Raw genomic sequence first — 12,168 nt, 5'->3', positions numbered from 1 at the left:
AGAATGTCTTAGGTATTAGAGAATCTAATAAGAGCTATCATTCACTAAAAGTCTATTATGTACCAGGTAGACACTGCACTAGGTGGCTGACATACTTTATCTCTTTTAATTTTCACAACTTTGTAAGGTAGTTCTTATTATCCTCATTTTAATAATAAAGAAACAGAGGCTGGGTGAAATGAAGTTACTAGTACCTCAATTTCCTTATTGTAAAATAAAAATAAATAATACCTATCTCAAAGGATAATTATCACAACTAAAATTAATGATAAACATATACCACTGAGAAAAGTACCTAGGACACAGTAAATGTTCAAGATAAGTTATCTATCACCACACTAGTAAGAGGTAAGCTGGGATTTAAAACAGGTTTGTCTGGTTCCAAAATGTATATTCTTTTCACATAAAGCTGCTTGGTCACTTTGTTATTATGATGGGAGCTACACAGTTCTCACATTTCATCTATACCTCCTTTATTCCTCACATTATCCTATACATATTTAATTCACCTCATTGCAAAATCCCTGTCCTTTTATTTTTCGCCCCTAAAACATTAGAGAATAATTATAACACAGGTTACGGTTTCATTCAGCAGCTTAAAAAAATACTCTGATCATAAGGAATTAGAAACTGAAATATATCTTAAGTGGGTTTCTATAGGAATAAAGTAGTAGAACTGAATATCCCCCACTCCCAGCTAACTTCTCTATATAGTGTAACAGTTCTCTGAAAGCTTGAAGGAAGAAAAGAACACTATAAATTTCTTCATTCCACAAGGAAAGATTATTTGGCAGAGAGATTGTTTCGAGACGTTCTAAATGTTAACACTGTTCTACTACAGGCTTTACAAAACTTCCTCCAAGCTTTTTATCCAGGTAGGTACCTTTTGAGATGGACGGTAACTTGAATCAATGCCCCGAGCCAAAGATTCATCAAGTAGTGCTTTTAGCTTTTCAGCAGAATCCTTACTCTTTGAATGTAAGAAGCCTAGTGCTTTCAAAAAAATGGGATCAAGTTCCAAGTTCACAGTAGCAGCCATTGCAAACACCTGAAGTAAAAAAAGAGAGGAAAGTAATTTACAGACAACGGGTAATTATCTGTCCAAGTTTTTCTTGTTCTTTTGTTTATAATAGGTAATACTGTGCACCTCATACAAAATTCAAACTGTCCAAAAGGTTATTACAGATAAAAGTAAATTTTCTTCTTTTCTCTAACTGGCATTATCTAGTACTTCTCTCCTGAAGCAAGAATGTTACCAGTTTTCTCTGTATCCATATCCTTGGCAAAATTTTAAATCCAGATAAGCTCCTCCCTGCCACAGAGCCCCTTCCTAACACCTGGCTGCCTTGGGTCTTTGTTGCTGCGCGCGGGCTTTCTCTAGTTGCATTGAGCAGGGGCTACTCTTCCTTGTGGTGCGTGGCTTCTCATTGCGGTGGCTTCTTTTGTTGCAGAGCATGGGCTGTAGGCGCGAGGGCTTCAGTAGTTGTGGCTTGCAGGCTCAGTAGTTGTGGCTCGCTGGCTTAGTTGCTCTGCGGCATGTGGGATCTTCCCAGACCAGGGGGCTCGAACCCGTAACCCCTGCATTGGCAGGCGGATTCTTAACCACTGCGCCACCAGGGAAGTCCCCTAACACCATTTTAAAATAATACACATAATTCAGTACACAGGAACTTGATGTGTTTAGGTCAAGTTTAGTATATGTCAAAATTTCTTCTTCTCAAACCTTATTTTTTTTTTTTTGCGGTACGCGGGCCTTTCACTGCTGTGGACTCTCCCGTTGCGGAGCACAGGCTACGGACGCGCAAGCTCAGCGGCCATGGCTCACGGGCCCAGCCACTCCGCGGCATGTGGGATCTTCCCTGACCGCGGCACGAACCCGTGTCCCCTGCATCGGCAGGCGGACTCTCAACCACTGCGCCACCAGGGAAGCCCTCAAACCTTATTTTCACAAAAAAAAAAAAAAAAAAAAAAAAGAAAAGAAAAAGATTGGGGTAAGGGTGTCACTGGAGGACAATGGTTAGAGGACGTATTAAGCAATAAGCTTTAAAGGTCAGTGCTGAAACTTTTACCTCAACTATCTTTTTTTTGCCTCCTTAGTCCTCAGCCCCAATTCTGAGTGCCTCAGAAAACATACTAATGATAATCTTATTGCATCACATTTAGATTGTGGTATCTCATGCATTAACCTGTTTTTGAGAAGCAAGGTGTCTGAGAAATAGTGCCAAACCATATATATATATATATATATATATATATGGATCTCCCATAGGGCCTATGATATTCTCTGTGTCCTAAGGAACTGAAAAAATAGTGAAGATATACGTCAAAGACTTAGAAATTCTAAAACATTAAAACGTTTTGTTTTCAGCTAATACCAATGCTATCATGTTGTTCTACTTCCGGTGTTACTTTTTCAAATATTCCTCCAGGCAAGGAATTATTAAAATAAAAATGTATACTTTGTGTTCAATCCTTTGATCAACATTCTAGGGCTTGAAATTGTCTTCTATCCCGGAGGTTAATATAATAATGCAACAAACTTGCACTGCTAGAGTTAAGGATCTGTCAGCAATTCCACAGTAATCTCTCATTTTCAGGGGGTTATAAAGCCATTAAAACTTACTGTAGGGCTTCCCTGGTGGCGCAGTGGTTTAGAGTCCGCCTGCCGATGCAGGGGACACGGGTTCGTGCCCCGGTCCAAGAAAATGCCACATGCAGCGGAGCGGCTGGGCCCGTGAGCCATGGCCGCTGAGCTTGCGCGTCCGGAGCCTGTGCTCCGCAACGGGAGAGGCCACAGCAGTGAGAGGCCGGCGTACCGCAAAAAAAAAAAAAAACACACAAAACTTGCCGTAGATTGAATCTTGGCATATGAAAGTTCAGCCTGAAAATGGATTTTGTTTGTTCCTTCCCCATCCACTTCCCCCCTAATATTTCTCCAACTGTCACAGGAAACACACACACACACACCTCACTAGCCTTTTTTTTTAAAGTTTTAAACAAGGTATTAGATATTTATCTGATAGCCACAAAATTATTGTCAAATTCTGTGCTCTACTCAATCACCCATGAGAAGCGGTCTAAAGGCCAATACTAAAAGAAAAATAATCTACCTCAAACAGTTATAAATTGGTAATAATTTAATAAAAATTGAGAAGCAACCTCTCTCACTTCCTAAGATTGTATTATTACATACATCATCTATATATAATGATAGGTACAGAAAGGTGGGGGTCATTTTGTTTTAAATTTACGCATGAGGCTGGTCATCATATACATTCTGAGAAGAGTTCCTCATTAAAATGTCCATGATGAAAAGGAGTAAAGCTGCCACTCCTGAGTGCACAAGGGAACACAGCCTAGTCTTTCTACTGACCTAACTTTTTTGGATAGCTAAAGAGCTAACAATCTGTATTATGAGGTACTGAAAATATTGCAACTTAGAAGAATCCTTTTAATATACTAGAAAACCCGTTACTTGAAATTTCTATGCTGAAAATTAGAAGCCAAGTATTTATGGTTATGTATTTCCATAATCACAGATAAAAGGTTTACATTACAGATTAGGTGACAAGAGTCAGCACCTAGACTACGAGACCAGACCACAGATCACGTCATCAACACCAATTTGGAGTCAGTTCTTTTTATATGATCCTGCAATTATAAAATTGAACAGACTTTATACCCCTGCCCTAAATTACTAACATATTCCTCTAGCCAGTGGTCTCCACAGTGGAATACAGAGAAAAAAAATGTTAGAATTTCTTCTTTATTTTTAATCTTTTACTAAAAAATGCTATTAATATACAGTGATAGCAGTGTATGCATATAATTGGCAACTAAATACACATATAAGGAAGTGAGCTCAATTTTTTTACTCATGGAATGAATGATGAGAATACTTTGGAGACCAATACTTTAGCCTTTCTAGCAACTTCCAGTTTCCCTTTCCCTATTATATATACATAGTGGCTGCTTTAAGGTACAAACTTACCTTCCCCTTGAAAATCCCTCCAGCACTCATTCAGCTCAGCCCTTCCCCCTCTCCACATTAACTTCATTGCTAGTTGCCAGTCGTCTTCTAGCCCCTACTCATTACCAACATATTCCCCTATATTTTCCATTTTTTTCTCAAGCAGTCCTTTTATCGCTTTACCTTTACTATCCCCACTCATCCACACAGACATCCCCTGTTTTACAGCCTTCTCCCAAGTAGTGAGTTGTTCCTACTCAAAGAGCAAAGAGCAATACTCCATATCGCCGCTTTTGGAAAAATATTCCACGATCACCATTTATCAACATCTTCTCTTGAAATCCACACCTGCATCTTCATTGCTGCTAATGTACAGAACATTTGCACCAAGCTCATCTTTTCCTCTCCCCCTGCCATCATCTTTGGTAATTTTAGCATATATATTGATGTTCTTCTCCAACTTCCTGCACTAGTTTTATTTAGATCTTCAACCTCAAGGAGCTTCATCTTCAGCCACTGAAACCCGAAACTTGACACAAGTATTCTCCTGCTTGACTACAGTCAATTCTCCTTTTTAACTACAATCTTCTATCACTCTATCTCTTTTACTGCTTTGACCCAGGAGCCTCCTCAGGGTACCAAGTCAATCTTTCTTTCTTTTAAAAAATTTCTTTACTCCCATTCGTCTATCCTTTGAATTTATAGAGACCTCCACTTTCTTGGTCCCTCTGCTTTCTCCTTACTGGCACCTTCTTGACCGAACATCTCTTCCTTGTCCAACAGAAAAAACAGGAGTTGGACCTAAAATAAAACACTCATGGTTATGTGTTTTATCCTTTATATTTTAGTTTTCTATCTTCCTTTCCCTCCCCCTTTTCTATTGCCTTCTCCAGTTTCTATTACTTCTCCTTTCTTACCAGCAAACGCACATACAGCAGTCCCCCCATTACCTGTGGTTTCACTTTCTGATATTTTAGTTACCTGCAGTTGGAAAATACTGAATGGAAAATTCCAGAAATAAACAATTCATAAGTTTTAAATTGCACGCCATTTTGAGTACTATGATAAAATCTCATGCCAGCTCCTTAGCTCAGTCCATCCTGCTTTGGATGTGAATCATCCCTTTGTCCAGTGAATCCCTTCTGTTAGTCACTAGCCAGCTCAGTTATCAGATTGACTGTCATGGTATTGCAGGGCTTGTGTTCAAGTCACTTTATTATTATTTATTTAATGCTCCCAAAGAGCCAGAGTAGTGATGAGTGCTATTCAGATATGCCAAAGAAGTTGCAAAGTGCTTCCTCTAAGTGAAAAAGTGAAAGTTTTAAACTTAGTAAGAAAAAAACTGTATGCTCATATGCTGAGGTTGCTAAAATTTATGGTAAGAACGAGTCTTCTATCTGTGAAATTGTGAAGAAGGAAAATTTGTGCTAGTTTTGCTGTCGTACCTCAGAGTGCAAAAGTTATAGCCACAGTGCATAAGTGCTTAGTTAGAATGGAAAAGGCATTAAATTTGTGGATGGAGGACATGAACAGTATATGTTCCAACTGACAGCAATATGTTGGGCCAGAAAACATTGAACATCTACAAAAACTTCAGCAAGAGATCCCCTGAAATGAGTGACACCAAGCCATTTACTGCAAATAAAGGATGGTTACACAGATTCAGGAATAGGTTTAGACTGAAAAATATAAAAATTACTGGAGAGGCTGTGTCTGCCAATGAAGAAGCCACTGCCACATTTCTGGCAGAGTTGAAGAACCTGAGGAGAGAGACCATGTTCACATAACTTTTATTATAATATGTTGTTATAATCATTCTACTTTATTATTAGTTATTGTTGTTAATCTCTTACTGTGCCTAATTTATTCACAAAACTTTATCACAGGTATGTATGTATAGGAAAAAACCCAGTATATATAGGGTTTGGTACTATCCATGGTTTCAGGCATCCACTGGGAGTCTTGGAACATATCCCACATGGATAAGGGGGGACTACTGAATAGTGAAAGCAATTTATTTCCTGCTACTGAAGTCCTAAAGAGGTCAGCAACTGTGGTATAAATTTGTCACTTTATCTCCTTTATTATTTCCAAGAATATTTTCCAGGAGTTACACCAAATCATGTTACTTCTATATAGTTCTTTCCTGTATATTCTAAAACTCATGATCAAAATAGATTGTAAAGGAGCTTTCTTATTGTGGATTAGAATTCTAGAAAACAAAGTCCTAGGTGTGTGTAGATATAGATACAAATATACACAGAAATTTAATGCTTTAAACGTAGATTTAATTTCAAATCTAGATGTTGCTTTAAAAAAAGAAGAATGCAGAAAACTAATAATAATCACCACTTTAAAAAATGTCAATGGCCTGGGAAGGTGGCAATAGTGGTGTTGGTGGGAACAAAGTCTTAGCTCACGTTAGGAGCTAAGACTTATATAACTTAGTTATATACAGTAAATGTATATAAGTAACACAGAAATTCCTACTTCTAAAAAATCATCTGTTTTCTCCATCCTTTTTATCCTTCATGGTCCGTCCAGCCTTTCAAAGACTCTCTTTTAGCACTCTAAGCATCCTTGTCCCATAGTTCAGTTTCGACTACTTTATAGTCATCCATCCTATTTACCTTCTCCCTGCCTGCACCCAAAATCTAAGTGCAGCTGAGAGGAATACATACACTCTGTTATCTTCAGAGTCACTAATCCCACCTAGGCACTCAACACAATTTAGCAATCCTATCATGTTTCTCTGGTCAACTCACTTCCCCACTTTCTGCAAAGACCAGTCACATTTTCTCCATTTTCCTTGAAACTGCTTCTCTATCTTAGTAGATGTCCTCATCTACTTCACAGAGAAAACAGAAACTGTCAGAGAGGAACTAAATCAACTTTCTGACACATCTACAAATATACCTGCTCCAATCCTTTCCTCTTTCCCACCTTTTAAATAAGAAGGTGGCTCTCCATGTAATGCCACCTATGCCTGGAACCTATCTTTTTCCTCCCCCCTGAAACTTTGAGCTATAAACTATTCCTGTGCCTTCTCCGCCACTCACAAACCTCCCTCCCCCGGCCTCTTTCTTTCTACTGGCATCTTTTCATTGACCTTTAAATATCTTCTATCCTATCTTCTTCATTTTAGAGCAAAACTTCTCCTACATTTTATACTTTTTCTTTACTCCTTCTGCTTATATAGCATTTCCTGCAATTTGGCCTTTGTGCCACCATACCATGGAAATATTTTCACCAAAGTATTCACAGCCTTAGTCAGGTAAGTATAATAAATACTATTTTTTCCTCCTACTTCTTTCTTGGTCTTCTTTGTAGATTCCTCAACAATCTTGAGGAATCAAAAATGAGTTGCTCAAGATTAGGTTCTGGGTCTCTTCTTTCACTTTACACCTTCTTCTCAAAATGTCCCCTTTGGATCAGCAGCAACAGGCATCACCTGGGAACCTGTTAGGAATTCAAACTCTCGGTCTCCACAACCATAGCTACTAATGAAAACACTCTGGGAGTGAGGCCGAGAAATTTGCATTAAATCTTCCAGATGGTTCTGATCTACTCTAAACGTTTCAGAATTACTGCCCTAGACAATCTGACCTATACCCTTTTGCCAGTAATTATATATTTATCTCTCCAGCCCATGCATCTCTTCCAAGATTCAACTGCCAGCTTGACCTGGATATCTCACTGGTGCCGCCTATTCAACATGCCCCTAACAGAGACACTCATAAACTCTTCTCTCAACCAGTTCTTCCCCTAATCTTCCCTTTCTCAAATGATACTTATCCCATTGCTCCAGCCAGAAACCTGAGAATCAGCTTTAACTCCTTCCACTTCAACTCCTGCCTCCCATTCAATCACCAAACCTCTTATATATATTTCAAATTCACCTACCTCTTTCAATCCTTATTACCACACCCTAGACCAAGCTACCATCATGCAGCTATTATCTGGCCCACTGTAAGAGCTTAATCAGAACCCCACAATTGGGACTTCCCTGGAGGCATAGTGGTTAAGAATCCACCTGCCAATGCAGGGACATGGGTTCGAGCCCTGGTCCAGGAAGATCCCACATGCCATGGAGCAACTAAGCCCCTGCACCACAGCTCATGAGCCTGCACTCTAGAGCCCGTGAGCCACAACTACTGAGCCCACGTATCACAACTACTGAAGCCCGCGTGCCTATAGCCCGTGCTCCGCAACAAGAGAAGCCACTGCAATGCGAAGCCCGTGCACTGCAAAGAAGAGTAGCTCCTGCTCGCTGCAACTAGAGAAAGCCCACGCCAACAACAAAGACCCAATGCAGCCAAAGAAAAAAAAAAGAAAAAACTCAAAATCACTCTTGCGCCTTTCCAAATATTTTTATATCATCCACTTGCTTAAGATACTCCTTTTCACTTCATACTGTCCAAAGGTTAAAGAACAAGATTCTTAAAAAGGTCTCTAATGCCCTACATGATCTGGTAATACATGTAAAGCAGTTACAACAGTACCTGGCACAGAGTACAATTGCTCATTAAATGTTACTTAGTATCTCAAGCTATTCCCACTTTCTATTGTAACCACATGACTTATTTCAAATCTTTCAACATATACTCTTTCTTACCCCAGCTCTTTAGTAGAAAGCGTCCCTTGCCTCATCTTATTCACCCTTCTCGTCTCAATTTTTTTCTGTACATTCCCCTAACAAAATAAGGAGTCTTACTGTTATATGGTCCTAAAACATCCTGTATTTACAAGTCACAGCTATTACACTGTAAATTGTGTAAACAGGGTTTGTCTTTCTCACTAGAATGTATGTTCCATGAGGGCCAGCACTGACCTTACCTACTGCTGTAATCCCTGTTTGTAACAGAGTGCCTGGCAGATAGCAGGCACTCAGTAAATGCTGGCCAAGTGAATACATGTTATTCACTTTCTCTTTCAAAAATCTTCCTCCTCCACGAGTAATACTCAGCTTTCCTGGTTTTCTTTTTCTATCTCTGGCTACTCTTTCTCTGGGTCATCTCTTCATCCCCATTGCTCTTGGTATTGCCCAAGTAGCTATTCTTGTCTATTTTCTTTAGTTCTGCTACCAATTTCTTCTGTGGTAATCTTATATATATCATGTTTTCAACTTGATTTCACGTTTATCCCCATTCCAATCTCTATTAAGCTCAACCCCCACAATTCCAACTGCTTAGTAAACATGTGTACCTGGTTGCCTTAATGGTATCTCAAATTCAGTTATGATTGAAATTGAGATTATGAATATCTTCCCCCAAAAGTTCCCTGTCCTGCACTTTCTTTCAATAAATGACACAATCTCCATTAATCGGGTCTGAGGCCTAAATCTCTGCCTCACTGAGTCCTCCCCAATTCCTTATATCTAAACAATCAGCAGGCCTTTCCTGTGAATTCTGACTCTGCAACGTTTCTCACATTTATTCCTGTTTTTCATTTCCACAGTTACTATTCAGATTCAGGTTGTTATTTGCCTTTTGTACTATAGCAACAATCTAGTTATTCTTGACTTCAACACTGTTGCCATATTAATGTTACTACAACACATTTTTTTTCTTCCTTCTTTCCTTTCTTTCTGTTTTCATTTTTTTTCCTCAAAAATTAAGTCTTCCCACTGCCTTTAAAATAAAGCCGAATTTCTTGGCCTACCATTTAAAAAGATTCAGTAACTGGCACAAAAACTTTACTTCTTCATCCCCAGACCTTCTGTAGTACAGAGCCATTAGCTGGGCTTGCTAATTCTACTCATTTTTTCTGACAAGCTTATAACCCATTTTTATATTTCCAAATGCTATCAAGTCCCAGTTCAAATACTCCTTCTCATGAGAACTTTACTCACAGCTACTGTGTTCCTCTCTACCCCCTATACAACTAATCTTGTCCTCCTAGGATATCTCAAAATGCATTCTCATGGTAATGGAACTTTCTACCTTGAACCACACTCTTTTTTTGTACATTTGTACATTCTCTATAACACTCTGAGTACTTTAAGGGGAGAGACTCTCTTTTTTGCCTACCACTTCGCTATTCTGCAAAGTACCACAAAATAATGGCTTTGGAATTAATAGAGATCAAAGTATAAAGGTCTTTCCTCTTCTTCTACACAATTCTAATCATGTCCAAAATCTCTTCACAAAAAGCAATAAAAAAGAAATTCTAAGCCATCCCCACCTAACTGCCCCTCCCCACAAACCCTCAAACATCAAAAAAAAAAAAAGAAAAGCAATACAAAACAAAAACACCTCTTTCATGACTGGGGACTTGTACAATGTCCCTATCTGCAATACTCTCTTCCCAATCCTTGATCCGATTTAAATTCATTAATCCCACTAGACTGTAAACTCCATGCAAGCAGGAACTTGTTTTATTCAGTTATATACCTAGTGCTTGGAACTTCACAGATTCTCCAAAGTATTTGTAGAGTGAATGAACTAGGTTTCGTTTAAATGTCACTTTCTAGGGCTTCTGTGATTTCTCCAACCCAAATTGGGTACTCATATATAAATATATTCTTTCCTCTAGATCTCATTTCCCACCCTATATGCGAATCTTAAAAGAAGTCTAAAGTTGATCATCTGCACGTGAACGAGATGAAGGAAATCGACCCTGTTCACGCAGAGTGCAATATTAGGGTTGCCATCACATAACGGCTCTAGAAAGCTTTGCCCTTTATGTCTTTGCAAGCTCTTGCAACCCATTCTAATAAACAACCTTTTAAAGATGCTGCCCTTTTCATTCCCTCACTGAGTTCCTGACCCTGGATTACACTGAAACCTTAGGCATACGTCCGGAAACATAAGGGAAGCGGAAAGACCCTGATTCCAAACCAACCAAGTGATAGTGAATCTGAAGAGCGACCAGAGACACTCAGACAAGGACTGCCAATCTTTTTTGATCAAAGTCATAACACACCCAAGGCCTAGCACAGGGGAAGGTCCTTGACAAGTGAGCTCGAGAGAAGGTGAGAGGCCGACAGAGAGAGCTGTCGAGAGAAGTCGCCAAAACCTTCCGAGGAAGGTCGGAGACAGGGTTCCAAGGACCTAGTCCCTGGGGCTGTGCCCTCGGTCCGTGTGCCCCCGGTCCGCGTGCCCCAGCCCGCCACAACCTCCGAGGAAGCACCACCCTCACTTAAGGGGAGAGCGGTCATCCTGGGCACTCGACCGCCTGCAAATTACGAGGTGTCCCCACAGGGAGCGAGGAAACTAAGACCGCACGGAACTACACTCCCACCTCGCCCCTCGCAAAAGTCTTGAGCCTCCCAGAGTCGACTGGGAGCCGGTGAGCTGGTAACAACTCACCGCTCCGCCCCGCTGCCCCGTCAGTTCCCGGTGGCCTCACGAACCGCTCCCGGCAGCTGCCGGCTCCGAGAGCGGAAAAACAAAGGTTCCCGCAGCAGGGTCGACCGGGGAACGTATTGGCTGTGCGACGGTAGGAAGTGACGTAACCCACTCCTTCCGGTCCGCCGGATTATGAATGATTGCGGGGGCCGCTGCTTCCCTGGCGCGACCTTCGTTGTTTCTTTCCCGGCTTCTTTGGCTCCGTGTGGCCCGCGGGCGAAGACTTTCTGAAGCTGCCTTGGGAAACCCGGCTCGGGCGGGGCGGGAATGCGCTAGCGGTCCGTGTCGCCCACACGCTCACGCACCCTCCCTGCCTGGCCGCGCCTCTGCGACCAGGTAAGGAGGGCGCTCGGGCCGCCGGCTCCGCAGTCCCTGAGACGCCGTAAAGCCGCCTCTTGGCATCTGGGGAAACAGGATTGAGGATGTGGGGAATGGCGGGAAGGGTGGAGGGGTCCGGGCCCCTTCTCAGTTTTTCCAGGACCAGTCCCCGTGGCTTCCTTTATTGATGGGGGCATGGAGCAGCTTCCAGTTGCAGCAGTCTGTGGGGTCGTTTGCCATTTGCTGCTAGGTGTGGTTTTAAGACCTCTTGGATCGCGCTTTAACTTTTTTTTTTCCACTTAGTTTTTTATTCCAGCCCTTCCTCACTGGAGAAAGCAGTTGTATGTGAATACTACTTAACAGTTACCCTAATGAACTTGCTTCATTTGGGGCCATTTGCTTCTGTTACACCATCAAAGCAGTGTTTCACTTTGGTTTTAAATTTCTATAGAAAGTTAGAGTTTAACTTACATGAAAATTGCTTTGACTTCCAAAACGTTTACTGATACGAGTACTTTCTCTACCTGGTTT

The 12,168-nt window shown here is 41.0% G+C and overlaps 2 protein-coding genes across 5 annotated transcripts in view; one reads left to right on the top strand and one right to left on the bottom strand.

The window, feature by feature from the left end:
* INTS12 (integrator complex subunit 12) overlaps nt 1–11,394 on the bottom strand; it is a 34,127-nt gene extending 22,733 nt beyond the window's left edge. Inside the window, exons 1-2 of one of the 4 annotated variants that reach the window (XM_032633282.1) lie at nt 11,281–11,394; nt 884–1,048 (exon numbers count right to left, since the gene is read on the bottom strand). In XM_032633282.1, coding sequence (XP_032489173.1) covers nt 884–1,039 — 156 coding nt within the window. In that variant the 5' untranslated portion in view covers nt 1,040–1,048; nt 11,281–11,394. Of the gene's footprint in view, nt 1–883; nt 1,049–2,623; nt 2,659–11,212 lie in introns of those variants that run through there. The other 3 variants (XM_032633286.1, XM_032633284.1, XM_032633285.1) reach the window with 3 other exon arrangements.
* Nucleotides 11,395–11,437: 43 nt separating this feature from the next.
* Nucleotides 11,438–12,168, top strand: part of GSTCD (glutathione S-transferase C-terminal domain containing) — a 134,326-nt gene continuing 133,595 nt past the window's right edge. Inside the window, exon 1 of the mRNA XM_032633633.1 lies at nt 11,438–11,655. The gene's annotated coding sequence lies outside the window, so the exon portion shown is untranslated. The remainder of the gene's footprint in view (nt 11,656–12,168) is intronic.

Source organism: Phocoena sinus, chromosome 5, assembly GCF_008692025.1.
Source record: "Phocoena sinus isolate mPhoSin1 chromosome 5, mPhoSin1.pri, whole genome shotgun sequence".
NCBI lineage: Eukaryota > Metazoa > Chordata > Mammalia > Artiodactyla > Phocoenidae > Phocoena > Phocoena sinus.
This window is presented reverse-complemented; position numbering and strand designations above follow the sequence as displayed.